Genomic DNA, 23,672 nt, shown 5'->3' on the forward strand with positions numbered 1-23,672 from the left:
TGCATTTACCAAAACGCATGCATGGTATTAATAATTCCACGTCCTTAAAAATCTAGACAAATTAATAAAAACAAAACAAAGAATTTCTCTCTTAATTATAGTGAAAGAAACAGCTGGACAGATAGTACTTTCCTAGAATGAATAATGTTTTATGCTAAGAAGTAGTGAAAGACTGCTGGGGAAAACTGTGGATTCACACATGCAAAATACCACTTCACCTAGAATGCATGAAAATTTCATATAAGTTGGCAACTTGATAGGTTTGTGAATGGTTTCAAGAGGAAAAACTAATACCATGCTGGCTATGTTATCTCTTTTAATTCCAATACCTACTTTTTGTAGCCCCTAACATCTCCTACTGGTCTAGCGTCTTATTTTCAGTGATAATAAATTCATGGAAAGTCTTTTCTATTTCACAATTGTTACTCTATAGCACAAACTCAAAAAAGCATCTACACTCAAATCTGAAGTGATGATAGTAATTATTTCTGTCTTTTCTTGACCAAGGAGGGAAATATTAGGATCAATGGGTGCAAGGTATAGGAAGACTGATTTTTCCGCAGCTCAAGGAATCAGTTATCCAATAGCAGAATGCAATGTTTCAGTAGGTAGTGAGCTCTTCATCACTAAAGAAAGAATTCTTCAATCGAAGAAATATTTGCTACAGGCAGGGTTTGGACACAATCAGTCTCTTTCAACTCTAAGACTCTAAACTTCCCTAAGATTCTATGAGTCCCATCTTAGTGACACAAACAGTTCCCAATTTTTTCCACCTACAATTTTGACAACCTGCTCGATCACTGGCTCCAGAAAAGCATCCGTATTTCATGTTTTGCTGACTGTTCATTTGTTGATTTCACTTTCTTTTTCTGTTACTCTCAGCACCTGTCTGATTCATGATTTTCTACCCTTCTTCCTCTAAACATCAGCAGCAGCATTTCGCCGAATTCTACCAAGTGGTTTAAAAAAAAAGTAAATATAGGTTATACAGTGGCTACAACAGGGGAAAAATCATTTTTTGTTGTTCCAAAGCCGTTTCCAAGAATGCAAATTAGTACTCTTTTGCTGTTTATTTCAGCAGGAAACAATATGGTGTGATCAGAGTTGGAGAATGGATGTCAAGAGACAAGGGTTCTACTCCTGCTTTTACCACTAAATAGCTCTGTAGAGCAAGCAATTTAATTTCTCTGGATCTCAAGTTTCCTTATCTATCAAATGAGATTGCTAGAAAGCCTCAAGTTAGGTGTTCAGTTTTGGAGCCAGGAAGACCTGAGTTCAAATCCGACTCTAGACACTTCCTAGCTGTGTGACCCCAAAGTTACTTAATCTCTGTCTGCCTGTTTCCTCAACTGTAAAATAAGAAAAATAATAATAATAGCACTTATCTCATTGAGTTGTGAAGATCAAAAGAGATATGTGTAAAGCACTTAGTATGGTGTCTGGCACATAGTAGGTATTTTCCTCTCTCTTCTCTTCCTTTAAAATTCCCCAAAATTTTTGTTGAGAATCCATACAGCTTAAGGGAGAGAGGACTGTTCACAAACTCCTGCCCCAAAATCCTGGGCAAAACTCCAAAAGATACTTCCTAGGGAACTAGGAATGCTTATGAAAACAGCATAGGTAGCATGGGTATGCACGGTACCTACCTCCACCTCAGCCCTCTAAGTTAACTTGCACACCCCAACCTGCATTTGAACTTTAGCAGATTAGCATGGTGTCGCAGAGAAAGCTCCCATAACTATAACTTACTCCCTCAAAGTGGTAGAAATAAGCCCAGTAGGGGAATTACACTCCTACAATTAAGTGTACACTATAGCTCCTAACCCCATACCATGGACTTCCCACTTAAGAAATTAATGAAACTACTTTCTCCACATTTTCCAAAGATCTCTTAATTTGCCAAATCTAATGGCCATTTCTTAGAACTCATCCTTCTTGATCTCTCTGCAGGTTTTGATACTGCTGCTCACCAACTGCTCCTTGGGATGCTCTCTTCTCTCTAGGTTTTCATACTGCTCTCTTCTGGTTCTGATTCTCCTACCAGACTGCTCTTTGTCTTTTGCTGGCTGTTTTTCCAGGCTACACCTGCTAACTGTGGATGTCCCCCAAGGCTCTGTTTTAGGCCTTCTTCTCTTTTCCCTTCTACTCTGTTTCACTTGGTGATCTCACCAGATTCCATGGATTCAATTATCATCTCTAGATAGATTGTTTTCAGATTTGTCCAGATCTATCCTCTCTGCTGACCTCCATATTTAACTACATATTCTATAGACATCTTAAATTCAACATGCTCAAAACTGAACTCCTTATCTTTCTCCCCAAAACCTCCTCTCTTCCTAATTTTCCTATTATTGTTGGTGCTATCATTGTCCTTCCAGTTAACCAGGCTCAAAACCTATGTATCATCCTCGATTCCTTTCTTTAAACACCCATATGTAATCTGTTGCCAACACTTACTAATTTTGAGTAGCTAGATAGTGCAGTGGATAGAGTGCTGGGCCTGGAGTCAGGAAGACTCGTCTTCCTGATTTCAAATCTGGCCTCAGACACTTACTAGCTGTGTAACCTGGGGCAAGTCATTTAACCCTGTTTGCCTCAGTTTCCTCATCTGTAAAATGAGCTGGAGAAGGAAATGGCAAACCATTCCAGTATCTTTGCCAAGAAAACTCCAAATGGGGTAATAAAAAGTTGGGCATGACTGAAAAAAAAATGACTGAACAACAACAACGATTGATTTTACCTTTGTAACAATTCATGCATATGTCTCCTCTTCCCCTCTCACATTGCTACCACCTTAGTGCATGCCATCATTAACTCATGCCTGGATTACTAGGCTGGTCTCTCTACTTCAAGCTTCTCCTCACTCCAGTCTATCCTCCACTCAGCTATCAAAGTAATCTGCCTAAAAGTACAGGTCTGACTATGCTACATTCCCCACCCCCTCACAATCCAATAAACTCCAATGGCCCCCTTATCACCTTCAGGATCAAATACAAAATCTTATGTTTTCCTTTCAAAGCCCTTCACAATTTGATCCTCTCCTATCTCTCCAGTCTTCTTACATCTTATTCCCCACTTCCCCGTGCACTCTGCAATGTGGTGATGCTGACCTCCTGGCTGTTTCTACCATAAATACTCCATCTCCTGACTCTGGGCATTTTCACTGACTGTCTTCTACACCTGGAATGCTCTCCGTTCTCATCACTGTCTCCTAGCTTCCCAGGCTTCCTTCAGATCTCTGCTAAAATCCCACCTTTTGCAAGAAGCTTTTGATGATACTTCTTAATGTCTTCCCTCTGAGATTATCTCTAGTTTATCCTGGATATAACTTGTTTGCACATAGTTGTTTCCATTAGACTGTGAGCTCCTTGAAAGCAGGGATGTTTTACCTTTTGTTGTATCCCCAGTATTTAACACAGTGTCTGGTATGTAGGAGTTCCTTGATTTGCTTGTTTACTTGAACCAAGACAAACTCCATTAACTCTTAATCCAAGGCATTTATTTACTAAACAGAAGACAAAGCAAAAATAATAATGCAACTTTCCACCCATAAATATGGGATTACAACCTCTGGTGTGAGGGCTTACAGAGCCCTTTTGAAGGCTGCTTATCCTCCTTTGGTGTCCACATGTCATCCAACTCTCACCTGTGCCTCCAAGAAGCTGTAGCATGCACAGAGGCTACAGCCCGGTAAAACCATCTTGGCAGAAGGGCAAAAGCAGGTTGAGGGTAACCAATAGGCCTCAAGCCCATTGTTGAGTTAGGGGAATGTCTATGCCAAATGTGAAAATTTTCTCTGGTGGAATGGGTGGGTGAGAAAAATTTGTTCCACTGGCCATGAAGGCAGCTGAAGCAGACACTGTGGAGTGCTTAGAGCTTGGTCAGACATTGAAGATGCCAAGGTCATTCACTACATCCCAGGCCATTGCCAATCATCCTGACTTCCGTCTGGTCACTGGACTTCAATGACTCTGGAAAAGAGAGCGAGGTTGATGACTTCGTGCAACTCTGCCTCGCTTAAATCCAATTCACGTGCAACTGAACACATCACCCTATGATACCATTGGTCCTCTTTAAAAAGGAAGGACGACCAAAAACTCTCCCACCCATACACATAGTGCCCATGGGGAAGAATGGACACAAACTTACAGAACCATAGCAGGAAGGCACAAGTATAAAGAACCCTTTAGTAAGCATTGGTACCCAGGGCAACTTCCCTCTGAACTAGGGGCCTTAATATTCTTTGTGTCTTTCATTGTCTATAGATTATTATTTATACAACAATTCACTGATGATCAGGGCTACTTTTCTACTGGCTACTCTGTGATCTGCTCTTCTAAGTTCTAAACTCTCTGAGCTCTCCTGAGCTGTCTCCCTCATGATCTATCCTACTGGTTGAAAGCAAGGTCACCTCAATGAGATACTTCATTTCTATCTTATGGTGTTAAACCAAAATCCTCTTTTATGCCAGTCAAGCCACAACTAGGCAATATATATTTGTCCTCTAGTCACCCAGCAGTTCTAGAATTAAGATTTTCCAGATATGAACTTCCAAGTCCTTATAGCAGTCATACAAATTAAGTGATAGGAAAAAAGAACAGCAAAACCTTATTTACCTTGATCCTTCTATGGCTAGCTCTCTCAGCGTTTCTCTCACAGCTACACTTGTTTTTGTTCATTGCAATTAGCAAAACAGTCCACGTTTGAAAGATATATCCTTTCAAAATGAGATAATAGATTTAACATTGCAAGAAAAACTGAAGGTCCTCATCTTATCTGCTCATTTTACAAATGAGCAAACTAAGGCTAAAAGGTCAAAAGAATTCAGTAAGGTCACAATGGTAGCAAATAAGTAGTAGACCATATACCAAGGACGTTAAGTCCCTGGACTCCAAATCCAGAAGTGTTTTGTTTTAATCTATTTTATCTGTTTATTTATTTGGTGATGTTATGTGCTCAAGGATAGTTAGTGGCAGGTCTGGTGCTAGAACCTATAATCCCTTAAAAAGGGGGAAAAAAAGTTTTATTGTCTTTTGTTGTCCTTTCCAACTATAAACCTCTATCAACACTAAATTAATGTTCCTTTGTGAGAAAGAAAAGCAATTCAACAAAACAGTAACTACCTGCAGATCTCAGTATGTGCAAAATTCTGACACCCATTTCTCTACCTTGAGAAAAGGTATTTCCTTATCTCTTCTCCAGGTCAGAGTTCAACTTTGTTTTTGGTACTCCTTTTTTGTTTACAAAATTACAATTACTGTTTATATTGTCCTCATGGTTATACTTACTATGTGTCAGTCCATTGTTTCTCCGAATGTCTCATATTTCTTGTTTCTAACAGCATATTATTCCTATTTCTCAATATTTGTTTAGCCATTCCCCAGTCAATGGATAACTGCTTCCAACTTTTTGTTTTTCTATCACAAAAAAAGTGCCGAGGGGCAGCTAGGTGGCACAGTGGATAGAGCACTGGCCTTGGAGTCAGGAGGCCTTGAGTTCAAATTCGGCCTCAGACCAAACACTTGACACTTACTAGCTGTGTGACCCTGGGCAAGTCACTTAACCCCAATTGCCTAAAAATAAAAAATTAAAATAAAAAAAAGTGCCGATAATGACAATTTGGTCTATATGAGCCCCCCCCCCTTTTTTTTTCCTATTTTTGACCTCTTAAGGAAATATTACTCATAGTAGAAACTCTGGATCAAAAGGTGTAAGTAATTTAGCCACTTGTCTTATATAATTCCAAAGTGGTTTCCAAAACAGCTGGACTAATACATGGCTTCAACAGCGTATCACTATGACTCTCTTCCCATGGCCCTTTAATTTTATGAATCTGAAATCTACTATGTTCTCTTTTATGATCACATGTATTTCTTATTTGATTAAGAATTCTCCCCCTAATTATAGGTGTGAAAGGTACCTCCCGCCATTTCCCTCTTTTTTTTTTTATTCGACCATCTGATATTTAATTCATGTATCTATTACAAACTTATTGTGGTATTGTGACACGTGGTATAAGTGCTGGTTTAAACCTATTTTCTGCCAAGCTGCTTTCTAGTGTTCCCAGAAGTTTTTGTCAATTATGTAATTCTTTCCCCAGGAATTTATGTTCTTAGAATTAACAAACACTGGGCTGAACAGTTTACTTGCTTCTGATTTTTATTTATGTGGTCTCTTCCACAGATCTACTTTTCTATTTTTTTTATCATTATAAAAGTTTTAATGATTATTGCTTTAGAATTGAGATGTAGATATGTTATATTCCCTTTATTCTTTTGTGGTGGTCATATTATTCCTCTTGATATTCTATAACTTTTACTGCACCAAAAGAATTTTGTGATTATAGTGTCTAGCTCTATAGTGTGTTATTGTTCAGTCATTTCTGTCATGGACAACCCTTTGTAACCTGTTTCAGTTTTTTGTTTGTTTGTTTGTTTGTTTTGGCAAAGATACTTGGAATAGTTTCTCATTTTCTTCTCTGGCTCCTTTTACAGATGAGGAAACTGAGGCAAACAGGGTTAAGTGACTTGCCCAAGGTCACACAGCTAGTAAATGTCTGAGGCCAGATTTAAACTCATGTTCCTAACTCTAGGTGTTGATGTTCTAACCATTATGCCACCTAGCTTCCCTACCAAAAATAAATAAATGAATGAATGAATGAATTCAACACCACTCAGTCTGCTCCCATTCCCAAAGATGGAAGGAGCCCTGGCCATTGCCATCTTCTAGTTGTGGGACCAGGCCATAATATCTTCCAACCATCCTGGAGGAACAGGTGGAGAAACCAAGACTTTGTACAACTGCTCTTACCCTGATCATGTCATTTCTCCACTATTTGTTATTATTCAGTTGTTTTAGTTGTGTCCAACTCTTTGTGACCCCATTTAGGATTTTCTTGGCACAGATACTAGAGTAGTTTGCCATTTCCTTCTCTAGATCACTTTTGTAATTTGATTGGAATGGGATTAAATGTGCAAATTAATTTTGGTAATCTGGTAATTTTCCTTATATTGGCATGGCCAGACTATGGGCAATAACTAAACTATCCCACTATTAGTTTTTCTTCACTTATTTTTATATAAAAAGCATCTTATAATTGTATTTTTTAAGTCTTTGGTAGGTTAAATCCCAAAATAAATGCATTTTGTAGTTATTTGAAATAGGATTTCATTTTCTATCTTTCTCCCAGGGCTTATTATTACTATTTATGGAAATATTGACATTGTGGATTTATTTTTTTTTTTTTGGTCCTTCTACATTTACCAAAGCACAAATAGTTTTTTTGCTGTTTCTCTGAGGTTTTCTAAGTTAATCGTTAAGTAAATTTTATCTCCTCTTTGCCAAAATGTACGTCTTTAAAATTCTTTCTCCTGTTGCATTGCTAAAATTGCAATCCTAGAAATTTGTCAAATAATAAAGGGGAAAGGAGACATCCTTGCTCTTGGGAAAGTTTTTAGTATTTCTCCTCATCAAATAATGTTATCTTTGATTTTCAAGATATACTCTTAATCACATTAAAAAGGGCCTTTCCATTCTTATGTTTTTCATGATAAATAAGTGCTATATTTTGACAATATTTGTATCCATTCATATAATTACATGTTTTATTATGATTAATTATACTGTTTTTGTAACACTGAACCACTTTCATTTCTGATATAAATCCAACTCAATCATAATGAATAATTATATTGATATCTACTTACAATCTTTTAACTAGGTTTTATGTAAAAGTTTTGCACCATTTGTACATTAGAGAAATTTATCTAAAGCTCTCATTCTCTGCTTTATTCTTCCCTGGTTTAAGTATTAGGACCACATCTGTCTCACTGAAGAGTTGGATAGAGTGATTTCTTTATCAATTATTCAGAATGTGATAAAGAGTCATTTTAAACATTTTATAGAATTCATTTGTAAATCTGTCTAGACCAGAAATTCTCCTCCCCAACTTCTGATGCCTTACCTTGGTAGCTTATTTATGGTTTGTCCAATTTCATTTTCTGTGATGGAATTGTTTAAGACTACTATTTCTTGTTTTCTTTAGGTATTTTATGTCTCTATATCATCATCCATTTCTTTTGTGCCAGTTTTATTTGCCAAATAACTATAGCAGTTTGTAGACATTGTTTCTACTTCTTCTCTGTTCACTGTGAATATTACACTTATTTTTTAATTCAGGAATTTGCTTTTATACTTAAAAAAATCAGGTTAGCTAAAGGTTTATCAATTGTTTTAGTCTTTTTTATAAAGCAGTTTTTAGATTTATCATTTCTGAAGGGTTTTTTCCTTCATTTTATCTTTTTCTCCCCTAGTTTGAAAATTTTACTCTTTTGTGATAATTTTGTGCTTAATGCTTTTCTAAATGTAGGCTCAGTTCTTTAACCCACTCTTAAAAAAAAAAACTTAGTCAATATATGTTGTCAGAGGGAATTTACCTTCTGAAGACTGCTTTAGTTGTATCACAAAAATTTTGTACATTAACTCATTGTGATCATTCTCTTTTACAAGTTATTGTTTCTATGATTTGTTCTTTGACTCAATCATTATTCAGGTGGTTGTTCCTTAGTCTCTATTTAGGTATGAATCTTTTTTTGGTTTTGTTCCCTGTGTTAATTATGTTTAGCTGATATTATGCTCTCTAAAGAATGTATTTAATGTTTTTCCCCTTTATACTTGGGAATAATCTCTCTGTTTTATTTTTACAATGGTATCACGGGGTACTGAGAAACATGAATTTTTTTAGTGCTTTCATTCAGAAGACACCATAAGTCTTTCAAATCTATTTTTTTAGTTTGTTTCATTATATATTTCCTTTTTAGCTTATCTTTCAGGTAGATTTATCCAGCTTTGAAATAACATTAAAGTCTCCTATAATAATTGAATTGTCCTTTTTTTTTCAATCCAGTTAGCTTTTTCCTTATGAGTGTAAATGTTGTATCAATTGGTACACACATTTAATAATACTACATCATTTTCTCTTGCTTTTAAGCATAATGTAGCTTCTCTATTTATCTCTTTTGATAATACAAATTTTTATTTTTTGTCTTGTGTAATAGCATGATTACAAATCCTGCTTTTTTAGAATACCAAGTACATACTAAATTTTGTTAAAATTCCTCATTCTGTGCCTGTTCTTTTCTTAATTTCTAACATATAGCAAATTGTTGGTTTCTGTTTCAGATCCATTCTGACATCTATCTCTTTATTAGGGAATTTAATCCATTCAATTTAAAGATTATTATAATTGTCAGATTTGAATTTTTTTTATTGATTCATTTTTCTTCTTTTAAGTAATTACTAGTATCCCATAATTAGTTTTGTTTACACTAATTTGATCTGTCTTCCTTCAAGGCCTACTCTCCTTTCTTACTTTCCCACTCCCCCCACCTCCCACTTACCTACCTTATTACAAGTTTTTTGAGTTTATTAAATTGATAATGCCTTTATTTCCTCCTTACCTTTGACCCTTCCCTCTCTCTGCCTGGAGAAGTGTATGGTTCCAAAGTCCTCCCCACACTGTCAGCTCTATTCCCATGCAATCTTTTAACCTGAATAACAATTTTTATTATGCTCTTTTCTAATTAGTATCCATTTACTATGCCCTCAATTCTATGCTTAAGTTACTCTCACTGATATTCTCCTATTCAAATACTATACACTGAAACATTTCTTCCTTATTCTCTAGTGTTCTTTCTGCTATAATGCAATATCTGTCAGATAATTTTAAGTCTCTGAGATTTTTCTACTACAGCATGAATCCTCTAATATTTCAGGGAAAGACAACATGTACATATTTTTCTTGCCCCTCAGACTGCTTTGACCTAGAAATAAAAAATACCTGATGTCAAGGCAGCCTTCATCTTGTAACAGTGTGGCTGACCAGATTTCTTTTTGTTTTCATTTGTGGCTGAGTTGACTGATACTGTTAGGACACCTAAAAGTTATTTAGAAATGGTCAAGGTATCTGGATTTGTGCTAACTTTCCTTGCTTCTCAAAACATTAGAGAGGTTTAAAGGTAATATGTAATGCTCTCTCTTTGGAGGTGATCACAAAAGATGAAAAAAGATAATTTGTATTATATGAAACTGTAAAACTCTTGTATGAACAAAATCTATGCAGCTAGGATAAAAAAAGAATTGACAACGAGGGGAAATCTTTGTAGCAAATATATTAGATCAGTATTCAAGGATACCAACAAACAGTTCTCAAAAGAACTACAAACCTAACTATAGGAAAAATTGCTTCAAATCACTATTAATGAAAGATATGAAAATCAAATAACTACATCGTTTCATCTCACACCAAGAAAAGTGGAAAATGTGACAAATGGTGGAATAATCAACATTGTTGTAGAAAGACAAGATCCCTAATATATTGCTGTGGAGCTGTGAATTGCTCCAACCAATTCCAAAGTGATTTGGAAAGGAAATACAAAAATGCCTAAAATATCCATACCCTTTAACCTACAGATTACACTCTTATGCATAGGCCCAAGGAGGCCAAAGGCAGAGAAAAAGCTCCTATATACAACAAAATATTTTTGGACAGTATTTTTTTGTAGTAGCAAAAAATGTCAAACAAAATAGATTTTCACTAATTGAGAAAATTGCTAAACAAAATGTTGCAAATGTTTTTCACTATAATATACGATGAACATGAAGAATTCAGAGAAACATTGGAAGACATATGAAATAATGCAGAGTAAAATAAATAGAACTAAAATTATGTGATTATAGTGACCAAGAAGGCTGACTGTGGAAAAAATGTACCTCTTTCCCTTCTTTGTATAGATGAGGGATGCTGGGTGTGAAATGTTGCATAGTCAGTCAGTCAGCAAGCAGTTATTCAAACTCAGATGACATATCAGTTGATTTTGCTCACTTTTGTTTTTCCTTTTTTTTAATATTGTTTATTACAAGTAATGGCTCTTGGGATAGAGGTAGGGAGGGAATATACAAGGTATACCAAAAGTTGTAGTACAATTTTAAGCTTTAAGCTATTAAAGCTCAAAACTGAACTAAGATTTTTGGGATACCTGGATTTGGAAAATATTGTCATAAAAATACATTTTTTTTAAAAAATACTACACTCTAAGGTAACACTTGGGAGCTAGGGTCTGTCTTTAAGCATAAGACAGTGGTGATCATTTAAAATAGCAATATCTTAAATATAATTTTTAAAAATATATTCACATACTTGGCAAAATTTAATTTTTACAACTCTATGAGGCAGACAGGGATTATTATCCCCACTTTAATGATGAGGAAACTGACAGAGAAAAGTCCAGTGATTTGCATTAAGTGGCAGAGACAAGGATAAAACCTAGAAATTCGCATTATTAGTCCTGTGTTACCATATTGCCATTCACTAAAAACCTCACCTATGTCAAAGATGCAAATTTGTGATTCTTAACTTAAGCAGGCATGAATACATACCTTCCCATTGACCTGTAAGCACCAGAGATCTATTAATTACCACATCAATTTCTTTAGCACCATCTTCGATGGCCAATCTGATCTCATCCAATCGAGTTTTCAAATGAGTCTGCCCAGCTGGAAAGCCAGTGGCCACTATTAAAAGGGAAAAACAAACAAACAAACAAACAAAAAAGTTAACAGATCTATCCCTTCACAAAGAAATTTTCCAACTATAATTAGCAGAAGAAAACTAGTACGTTGCTAGAACGTGGCTAAACCATCATCCTAGAGATATAATTCTTCAAAATTTCATATGCATGTGGTCCTTGAAGTAAATGTGAAAGGAAAAAACAAAATCTTCCTTAGACATTTTAATGATTCTAAACATCTCTTGAAAAACCTAAAATTTTACTACAATGTATAGAAATGTTCTGACCAAAGTAGAAGAGAAAACAATTTTCATAGCAAAAATGTGTTGTTCATCTTTTTCTTTAGAGTAATTATTACAATTCATGGTCAATAATTTGGGCTCTTATGCTGGGTCAAGTTGACCCACCATATATGATTATATTTCCTCTTCTCACCTCTTCAGCTTGCTCTTTAAGAAATACCGTTGCCATTTCCGCCACTAATAATCACAGCAGCCTGCCAAGCAGATACAAGATGCATAGGAGAAAGAAATTATGCAGGAAAAAAAAATGAATCACATATTGACTCAAAATTGTGGAGGGAGTAGGAAATAAAAAAGGGGACTATGCAAATAAATGCAGCTATGTGGGAAGACACAAAGTACCTCTAATGTATACATCAAAAAGGCATGTTACAAAAATGCAGAGAACATGTAAAAATTCAAATCAGTTGGGGGGAGCAGGGAAGAAACCTGGGGTCTTGTGTGCATTTTTACTTCTGTTATTTACTTTTCCTGTTATTTCCACTACTTTCAAAGCTAATTCATGGTGTTTACTTCAAAGCGTTAAATAACTTTGGTTTGCTGCCTTAGAGCAAAGTGTGCTTTTTCTATGAAGAAAGGAAAGAATTTCTCAATAGGTAGCTTATTTCTCACCCTGTACCAGATTCTAAGAAGTTAGGCTGAATGAAGATCTCTGAGACAGGCTTCCAAGAAATTCAGCTCCACAAGGGTGTACGATAAAGAGAGAAATGGGCCTTTATTTGCAGGGTGCCTTGGGACCCCTCGAGGAAAAAGGCAGTACTATATAAACATTGTAAATTACTCATATTGTGATAACATCTCACAGAATGTAGAACTATAGGTTCGATGGAAGTCTAGAGACATGCAGAATTCAAACCTGACAACAACTTGGACTTGGCTTTCAATTACACGTTAAGCTGATACACATCTTCAGGATTTTTTCAATTTTGTATGAAATAATGTCATCTAAGAAATACATCCCACATAACAAATATTATGTCATACTGCATCAATATCTCCTTGAACATATCAGGCAAATAACAGTTTCCATAGTTTGATTTGTGGGTGGGGGAAAGATAAAGACTTCTGATTTCATCAGTGTGAGGAACTCCAACCATGGAACCCACTTCTATTGATACAGATTATTAACTCAGTGGTAACTTATAATCCCAGAGAGTTGCCCATAGCTTTGAGACTTTAAGTGATTTTTCTGTGATCATACACCTAATATGTGTCAGAGGAAGGACTTAAACCCAGGTCTTCCTTATTCTAAGACCAGCCTTCTAACCATTATTCTATGCTGCCTTCTACCATAGTTATATAGATGGATCTAAGTTTTGTGATTCAGAGTGCATATGCATACATACACACACACACACACACACACACACACACACATATATACATATATGTGTGTATATATATATATATATTATATATATATATATATATTTAAATCATACCTGAAGCCACTGGAATATCACAGCCTGCATCTTTCAGTGCCTTTACAGCATCACACACACGAGCAGGATAAACACAAACAGCTGCTGTGGTGATGCCTAAAAAGGAAAAAGTCAAGTTTTGTAAATTTAATGAACACATTCTACACCAAGTTTAAGACCTCTCCTTTCAGAATTTTTTCAAGGACAAATGTGGTCTCAGAATACACACTCATGTGAGTAAATCCAGGAACCAAAGGAGAAAAACTTAATGGAAAATATTTGAGTGAGGATTGAGATGGGGTAAAATTAGGAGTAATATTGTTACATGGAATTACATGGGGAAAAGAAAGAGAAAATATATGAGGAATTTGAGAAACCAATTCCAAACCTGGAAGGGAAGCATCAACTGTAATGACAAAAAGGCACCTCCATTGACATGCTTTCTCTGGCAAAATCAGAGCAGCTGATAAATCTGTGACCTGCCTGAATGGGTTTTATCCTTCAAAAGGCAGAAGTGACGAAACTGTTATTCAGGACTTGATTCTAAGAAATACCAGTTGCTAAAATAGATGTGAAAGGAACCTCGGGAGTAAATGATCATTTCATCTTAGCCTTTATCAGGGAAGTAGGTCCAAGAGAGATGCAAAGTTCTTAAAAATGAAATTATGAAAAGACAAGCAAAAATTATGCTGATAAGGAGAAAATGGAGCCACCTAGAGACCTATGGGGATGCATGGGGAATTCACCAACAAATAGATTTGGAAAGGATATAGATTGAAAGAAGATATAAACAAGGCTGATTCACCTGGACAGATGGTAAGACCTAGAGCACCTTAGGATACAGTAGCAGAGAAGATGGTATGCCCTAATAGTCTTCCATTTTACCATACATGTATAATTTGATGACCCCCCCAACTTATCCAATTGGTCTGGACAGCTATGTAATCCTTCCCACCTGGCTTCCCTGGATGAAGTCTGTGTGACTCAGGTGCTCACAGGATGAGGAAAGAGAAAGGAGTTAGAGAATCCAGTCCACTGATGACTCTTCCTGCTTAACTCCATGGGATCTGGGTGGCCCAGGGAATCTGGAGAGTGTAGGAGATAAGCTGCTCTAGTATTAGCTCTCCCTGACCAGACCCTTCAGCAGGATCTGTGTATTCTCCCTTCTTTCAGATACTTTTTAAAATTATCCTTCAATACCCTCAAAAATGTGTCATCCCCTGTGCAAAGATTCCGTTTATACTTGGTCTGCTCTACTTTTTCCATCTTTGATTTCTAAAGGAAAAGAAATGCCCATATCCACTTCTACTTCCTCATATAGCACATACAAATCTGTGATGTTAGAGTATTAACAAGGTAACTTCACTGTCAGTCAGAGTAAAAAGAAAAAAATGTTATATAAATTTGTAAAGATTTTTTTTTTGCCTATTATCCATTTTCTAGTTTCATCCTTACACATCTTCAGGATGACTTTGCTTAGATGAGTGTCTCATCTAAAGTTTCTATAAACTTTTCTTTCTTTCATGGACTCCATTCTATTTCGTGAGGCTATACTATTCATATTTTTCTACTGCTTTACTCTACAAGATCTTAAAAATGAATGTATACTCTAAACCAGTGTTGCCCTTGGCTTTCATATCTCTGCTTGGCAAGGACATCAAGTATTGGCTTAATGAGTTAATTTTAGAATCATTTGTTCTCTTTGTTGTAGTAATCAATAAACCCTGGTAAAGCTTCTTTAGGAAATGGTAATAGTCTGTGTCAAGTCTGCTCTATTATACGTTTCCTACTTTTCAGCATCATGAACGTAACTAAATAGGTCTGGGTGGAGTTGCCTCAGCTGCACACTAAGTCATCTCATATTAATTATTTATTCTACTTCGATAATTATTTTTTTACCTGTTATCTAATATAAATTGGTAGTCTGACTGCACAGAGAAAATTTATTTGGAAATGATTTCCACAGTCACAACCAGTTGTTGTTGTTGTTGTTGTTTTTCCTTTCTGGGTATTGTTTGCTCATTTGTTTGTTTTTGCCTTTCTTTGTATCCTCAATGCTTTTCATAATGCCTGGCACATAACAGGCCCTTATTAAATGCTTGTTGACCGACAAAAAAAATTCATTTTTAATGATGCTATTTAGTTTATTTCATAGCCAGAGCCTCCAAACCTATTTCTCAAGTAGGAAAGTGTTCATGGAACTCTTGTGAGTGATTATGAGTCTCATTTAGGAGGGCTTAACACTCCTGTTTGCAGTTAACAATTCTACTGACTACACCTGGTGGACTTTATCATTGACAGCAGGGATTCTCAACCTTTTTTGTGTCACAGACCCCTTTGTGGTCCTTGGTCCAAGGAAAGTGTTTATGTGGTATATATATTTTTCACTATCCTCCTATACCTTTGCACTAAAGTCACCATGTAATAAAATATATGCTTATTTTATTTGCAGGTTTTTATCAAGTTCCTTGTAGCAAATATCTCCCTATTCTGTACAACACATGCTGGCACACAAATCAATTATTTTCCCTAGTGACTTTCTTGAAAACAGGGAGACTTTCGCAACCAAGATTCTATAGATTATATTTCCACAATCATACAGCTGATTGAAAAAATAGGGAGGAATGAAACAAGCTTTTATTAAATGCCTCCTATATGCCAGGCATTTTGCTAAGCACTTTATAAATATTATCTCAGTTGATCTTTACAATGACTCTGGGAGATATAATCAATTATTATCCCCATTTTACAGCTAAGAAAACTGACAGAGACAGAGGTTAAGTGACTTGTCAAGAGTGTAATGCAGGAGCTCCTCATCTCCATCCTCTATCATGTTCACACTGGATCCAGCCAGACCAAATAAGACAGTGAAGACCACAGATTGGGATTAATATTACTTTATCTCACCCGGCCGGTGAGACAAGGTACAGGAGCATCTGCACTTATTGACCAGTGCTCCTTTAACATACAGAGAAACACAAAGAAGGCAGCATGCCAACAATAAGCTCATAAGTTTACATTATCTGTGGTCACATAATGTGTCAGCAAGGAGCAAGCACAGTGTTGATGTTTACAAGCTAAGCTCATAAGTTTACATGATCTATGGTTATATAATAATGTGTCAGCACAGTGTTAGTGTTTATGGGCCATGGATCCTGGCTGCCTCTATCAAAATGGATCTATGCCACCTTACACACAAAGAGTAACACAGCCAGGTTGAATTTGAATTCAGATCTTCCTGACTCCTAAGCCCAACATTCTATCCAAATGCTAAAGAAGTATTTGATTAGGTGAAGCAAAATTCCACTTTAGAGGCTCTCTTCCAACCAATTTTCCCACACATATATTAAAAGCAAACTCATACAAGTCCCTCTTAAATATGTAATGATAACCTATTGATGATTAGTAATTTCCATAGATGTATAAATCAGAAAGATGTATACTTGCCAAAATGATTTGCCACCATTACTGAGGATACCCTATAGAGTCCAAATGTAAAATGGATTTCCAATAGAACAAGGGTTCTTAACCTAGGGTCCACAGACCCTTTGCATCCATGTACTTGGATGGGGAAAAAGTTACACCTTCATTTCAATATAATTGGTTTCTTTTGTAAGAAAGAAGGAAGAAAAAAAGTATTTATTAAGCATCTAATATGTGCCAGGCACTTTAGGAAAATCTTATATCCTCACAACAATCCTAGAAAGTAGGTGCTATTAATATCCCCATTTTACAGTTGAGGAAACTGAGGCAAACAGTAGTTAAGTGATCTACCCAGGGTGACACAGCTAGTAAGTGACTGAGGCTAGCTTTGAATTCAAGTCCTCCTTTACTCCAGGCCCAGCATGCTACCTAGCTGCCTTTTAATCCTATGTATTTTATCTTATATATTTAAAAATACATACTGAAGAGTCCACAGGCTTCACCAGACTACCCAAGGGGTCTATGACACAAAAAACATTGAGAATCCCTGCTATCAATGGGAAAGTCCTCCAGGTGTAATCAGTATAATGTTAACTGCAAACAGGAATGTCAAGCCCTCTAACACTGGTCTAACACTAAATGTGACTCATGGTCACTCACAAGAGTACAGTCTAGCCCTCCACACTAAAAAATTAAATGAATAAAGAATGTCTAGCATTCAGACTATCACGTGCTGTTGAACAGGTAACTCCTCAAGTTGGTCCATCCATACATTGCTTGTGGACAACAAGTTGAGCCCAGAATTGAACAGAAGGGAATGAGTAAGTCGGTTTGCCTTTAGAAAATTGGGAAATGCTTTTAATGATCCCAAGGTTGTCCCTGAGACAAAGTCCCACATTTTCAACAATATTTTCCAGCTGATACTATAAGCAGCAAGTCACAGATTACAGTCTTTGAAGAATATAAGCTGTTATTCAGTCATTTCAGTCTTCTCTGACTCTTTGCGACCCCATTTGGGGTTTTCTTGGCAAAGTTCCTTCTCTAGCTCATTTTGTAGATGAAGAAACTGAGACAAATGGGGCTAAGTGACTTGCCCAGAGTCACACAGTTAGTGTCTGAGCCCAGATTTGAGTCAGGTCTTCCTGACTCCAGGTCATCTTTGATTAGCTGCCTTTGGTAAATTCAAGTCACCAGGATTAAGTGAATTACAGTTATCCCTTCCACATCATGACTTTGATACATAGTTAGTCGGCATAAGACATCAAACGGGAATTTTGGAGGAGTTTTGCAGAAGCTGCAGATAACACAGAGCCTATGACCAAATACTGATCCCATATTTTACAATAAGGTACTGCAAACACCCCATAAAAGAAAAAGAAAAAATCCAAACTTCTCTGGTAGGAAGGGAGGGCCAAAAAATTTTACATGAATTTTCCAGATCATGGGGGCTCTGCACCCCAACTCCTATGATGCAGAAAGGATAATGATTCTCCAAGATATTGTCAGGTGTGATTGCTGAGCCACTCTCATTGATCTCTAAAAGATCATGGAAAATGGAAGGTACCACAAGATTAGAAAAGGGCAAATGTCCTGATTTTTTTCTTTTAAAGAGTAGAGGGTTCTGAAAACTATAGTCCAATGAGCTTCAATTCAATTCCTGGCAATATTCTGGGATAATACACATATAAGAAAAGGAAATAGTGATGGCAAGAAGTCAATGACACAATCAAGAATAATAGGTCTAAGCTAGACTGAGTTTATTTCTTTTTATGAAGTAACTAATAGAACAGAAGGATACAGATAGAACATACCTAGATTTTAGCAAAGCATTTGGTAAAATCTCACATGCCATTCTTAAAGAAAATATGGAGAAATGTAGCCTACATGGTAGTACAATTGGGTTGATTTGGAATTCATTAAATGGCCAGGCCCTAAAAGTAGCCATTAATGGTTTGGTGTCAATTACGAAAGATGTCTCCAGTAGTGTACCTCTCCCCCAAGCCCAAGGGATCTGTGCTTGGCCCTTTTCCAGTTAACATTTTTATCAATCACTGTGATAAAGTCATAGATGGCATGCTTATCAAATTTGCAAATGACAGAAAGTTGGCAGAAACAGTACGCAGGCTGAGAGTTAGCTTCCAAAAAGATTTTGACAGGCTATAATGTTAAGCCAAATCTAATAAATTGAAATGTAAATGGAATAAATGTAAAATAATATTCTTTTAAGTTTGAACATCAGAATTGCACTTTTTTGATCCCCAAATTAAGCTTGGAAGGAATGTGAAACTGGTATGGAAATTGTAATAATAATTCATCACTATGATGAATACCCACTGGAAAATCTAAAACAATGGACCCTAGTCTTCATTAAACAATAAAAAATTATTTATAGCATTATATATAGTTTATTTATAGCATTCTACTCCCAAATTTTACAAGTATAAGGTGACATTGTTCTCATTAAAACACTATGACAAATCAAGTTTTCAAAAGTCCTAGGTCTACATAAATTACATCTAGCTCGTAATAACTCAAAATTTCCAATGCTACCCATCATGATAAAGCTTTATGAAGCCAAGAAACATTTCTATTGTTGGAATAAAATCTACCCTTGACATCAATTCTACTACATTTAGCTGTGAAACCTTGGGTAAGTAACTTCCATGTGAAATCCCTTCCAGCTCTAATTCTTTGAATTTATGACCTTACTGTTGTCATCTGTAAAACAATTAGGTAAATTCTAAGGTCTCTCAGAAATGTATTTTTAACTCAGGGTCCACAAACTTGTTATTTAATATTCTCATAACTGTCTGTTAATTTAATTGACTTCCTTTGCAATCCTATGTGTTTTATTTTGTACATTTAAAAATATTATTCTGAGAAGTCCCTAAGCTTCACCAGACTGCTGAATAGATCCATAACACTAACACACACACATACATACACACACATACACACACATACACACACACACACACACACACACACACACACACACAAGGGTAAGAGCCTCTGGCTTAAAAGGATTCTCTGACTTTATGAACCCTTCAAAAGTCCTTCATATAACCCATGGGGAAAATATGGCTCAATATCATTTAAAGAGTTGGCATATAAAATGACCGAACATTTCCCATTGGTATTTTACAGTTAAAAGTTTATTGTGAACTCAGTCTTTAGAAAATATACCGTATATATGAGTGATGATTTCACTTTCTGTCCATTTCCAAACCATGACTCTAAAGCCCTCCCCTTCTCATTTTTTGGTTCTGTTTTATCTGTTGTTTTGCCCCATTAGAATGTAAGTTCCTTGAGAGTAAGAACTAGCTTGTTGGCTTGTATTTCTATTCCCAGTGCTTAGCATAGTAACTGGCAAATCGTATTTAATAAATGCCTTAACCTTCCTTCATAAAACAATAAAACTGATTTTCATGTGGTTGCAGAGTCAACCTCATTAATTCAGAGCCACATAATGGCTTAATTTGTATGGAAATAGGAAACAGATTTGGAAATTGGGGAGCATAGAAATTTCCCCTGTAACCTCAAACCTCTTTGGAAGAAATTGTCCCTAAAAATCAAAGGGCAGTATGGCAAAGAGCAACAGATCAGGAATAAGAAGACTGAGGTTTCTAGTCCTGGCTCTACCACAACTAGTGCTAAATGCTTGAGCAAGTCCTTTGTTCTCATCTATAAAATGGGCAGATGACTCCTAAGTTGTCCTCTTAGAGGAAGTTAGGTGGTAGAGTGGACAGGGCACTGAGCCTGGAGTCAGAAAGATCTGACTTCTTCTGGGGTGTCACTTAACCTCTGCCTCAGTTTACTCAACTGTAAAATGGGGATAATAATTTTAGCTGCCTCCCATGGTTATTGTGAGGATCAAATAAGATTACATTTGTAAAGTGTTTAGTATAGTGCCTGGCACACAGAACATGATTAATAAATGCTCAATTCATTGCTTCTGTCTTTCTTCCCACTCTTAGGTGTTATGGCTTATAATTCTTTTTTCCCCCCACTTAATAGCATTTTTTTTCCAATTACATGTAAAGATAGTTTCAACATTCATTTTTATAAGATTTTGAGTTTCAAATTTTTTCTCCCTCCCTTATCCCCCTTCCCAAGACAGCAAGTAGTTAGATTTGGTTGTACATGTACAACCACGTTAAACATATTTCCATATTAGTCATGTTGTAAAAGAAGAATCAAAACAAAAGTGGGAAAACCACGAGAAAGAAAGAAAAAACAAAAAACAAAAAAGAGAAAATAGTATACTTCAATCTGTATTCAGACTCCACAGTTCTTTCTCTGGATGTGGATAACATTTTCCATCATGAGTCTTTCGGAATTGTATCATTGCATTGCTGAGAAGAGCTAAGTCTATAATAGTTGATCATCACACAATGTTACTGTTACCATAAACAATATTCTTCTGGTTCTGCTCACTTCACTGAGCATCAGTTCATGTAACCTTTCCAGGTTTTTCTGAAAACATCCTGCTCATGATTTCTTATAGCAGAATAATATTTCATTACATTCATACACCACAACTTGTCCAGGCATTCCCCAATTGAGGGGCATCGCCTCAATGTCCAATTCTTTGCCATGACAAAAAAAGAGCTGCTATAAATATATTGTACATGTGGGTCCTTTTCCCTTTTTTATGATCTCTTTGGGATATAGAGCTAGTAGTGGTACTGCTGGATCAAAAGAGCACAGTTTTATAGCTCTCTGGGCACAGTTCCAAATGCTCTCCAGAATGGTTAAATCAGTTCACAACTCCATCAACAATGCATTAATGTTCAAATTTTCCCACATCTTCTCCAACACTTATTTTTCTTTTCTGTCATATTAGCCAATCTGATAGGTGTGAGGTGGTACCTCAGAATTGTTTTAATTTGATTCCTCTAATCAATAATGATTTAGAGCATTTTTCATATGACTATAGATAACTTTAATTTCTTTGTCTTTGCCTGCTCATATCCTCCTATCATTTATTAATTGGAGTCTATGATTCTAATGTAACAACCTACCTCCACTCTGGGTTATTCCTGATCTCCCATTCACAGTTTTGTAGGTTGGGTCCCCAGGGAAGAGCAAATAGCTCAAGCTCTAGGGTTAACCTTGTTAGTGATTAGTCCTACTTATAAAAGACCCAACTAGTGTATTATCCATTAACAATTAGCCAATAGTCATAATTAGCTCTTAGCAAAGGCATTTACTAAGATGGCATAGTAAAAAGAGTAGCTACAAAACATTCCCCCATGAATCTAGGATAAACTCTCCTGTAAATACACACAATGTCCACAGAAAAAGTGGGGTTAAACTTGGAGTCCCATTGTAGATGCAGCATACACATGAGTAAAAGCAATTGTCAACACCTGGTACTCATTAGTGCTTGCAGGGCTCATTAGTGCTTGCTTTCTTCATAGACACATCATGCAGCTGTCCTTATATGCAGCATCTCTGGGTGGTTTGCTCAGCTGAGCTCCCAAGGTCTGCTCCTTTCATAGCTGCCTATCTCCTCTTCTGTCAGGGTTCTCATTCCTCAAAACCACTAACTACCTCAAATGACCACCTCTCTCTATGTATTCCTGTCCCAAGCATTCATCTCAGCTCCGTAGTGGATGGATTGTCTCCTACCACATAGGTGACTGCCTAAAGCAACATGGTCAATCAGGAGAATAGAGAGAAGAAAGAGAGAGAAAGCCTCTTCTTCCACAAGAGCAGTTCCCTCTCAGGGTCACTGTTCTTCTTGCACAAGCTAGAAACAAAGCCTTTTAATGGCCCTCAGAGTCATGGCTTCTTTGGGGTTAACCCATAACATTGCTTCATTTCTGATAAACTTAGAGGACTAATTTTCACATCACAGGATCATAGCCCTAGATCTTAAAGGGACCTTAGAGACCATCACCTAGTATGGTCACATTTTCATAGATACTTTATTATCACCTTAGAAAGTCACCATTTATGACTAAATCCTATGACTGCATCAACTGTGTAAATAAGGTGAATTTTAGTGTGTATAAGGAGGATTTTGTTGTTCCTTTTTAGATAATAGTTCCAGGATTCTAGATGATATTTCCCACGAATTATGGTTGAAAACAACTTCTACCATGCAGTCGCAGTAGAGTTAAAGGGGTGATATAATGTATGCCTGCACTGTGCTAGGTCATGACAATATTGCTAAAGTTAACCTGTGAGCTTGATGTTGGCAAGATGCCTTCTTTGTCTGTTGCCCTATAAATCAATTGGCCACTGGTCAGTGAGTGGGGAACCCATTTTGGATTTGGATAATGCATAGAGGAATACATGTACCTGCCTTGATCGGCCTCCATCAAGGCTTGGGGGTAATCTGTGTTTGCCTCAACCAGCCCCCATTGAGGCTTAGGGAATGAGGAGTTGTACTCCTATTCTTGCCCTCCCTTGCAAGAAGTGTGATTAGGGAATGCTGCAGGAGTTGGTGCTCCTATTATCAGCAACCATTTAGAGAAGACTAGACTAGACTAGAATAAAGTAAGCTTATTTAACCCCTCCGAAGTCGTCTTCCTGTCTGACCAGATCAAAAGTGAACCTATGTTAGAATAGCTGTTAGTGTTAGGAGCCCTCCTGTGTTCTCCTACCCAACAAATGGTGTTACCTGTGTGTTAACGGTGAAACAAACTGAGTTGGGATTCCAGAGGGAATTACATCCCCCTATCCCTTTCACCAGAAATCCTCTTGTGCTTTTGGGAGGTGAGGTCTAGATCTGTGTAACACCCAGTGAGAAAACACCTCCTAAGAATGTGGATCAGCCACTGTTCATAAGGCTCACAAAGAGGTCATCTAGTCTCATCCCCTCATTTTACAGAGGAGGAAACTGAGGCCCAAAAAGATTAAATGACTTGCTCAAAGTCACACAGCTCATAAGGATTTCAGATAGGATTCAAACTTTTGATGCCAAGTACAGTGCTCAAGCTACCAAGAAG

General features: G+C 36.6%; 1 protein-coding gene across 2 annotated transcripts in view; it reads right to left on the reverse strand.

Moving 5' to 3' along the window:
- Positions 1-23,672, reverse strand: part of DERA (deoxyribose-phosphate aldolase) — a 134,697-nt gene that overhangs the window by 73,093 nt on the left and 37,932 nt on the right. For both annotated transcript variants that reach the window (XM_027838772.1, XM_027838771.1), the window contains exons 4-5: positions 13,312-13,407; positions 11,437-11,571 (exon numbers count right to left, since the gene is read on the reverse strand). In XM_027838772.1, the coding sequence (XP_027694573.1) occupies positions 11,437-11,571; positions 13,312-13,407 (231 nt within the window). The remainder of the gene's footprint in view (positions 1-11,436; positions 11,572-13,311; positions 13,408-23,672) is intronic.

The sequence above is a fragment of the Vombatus ursinus genome, unplaced genomic scaffold (assembly GCF_900497805.2).
Source record: "Vombatus ursinus unplaced genomic scaffold, bare-nosed wombat genome assembly UNPS02014830.1, whole genome shotgun sequence".
In the NCBI taxonomy this organism is placed as follows: Eukaryota; Metazoa; Chordata; class Mammalia; order Diprotodontia; family Vombatidae; genus Vombatus; species Vombatus ursinus.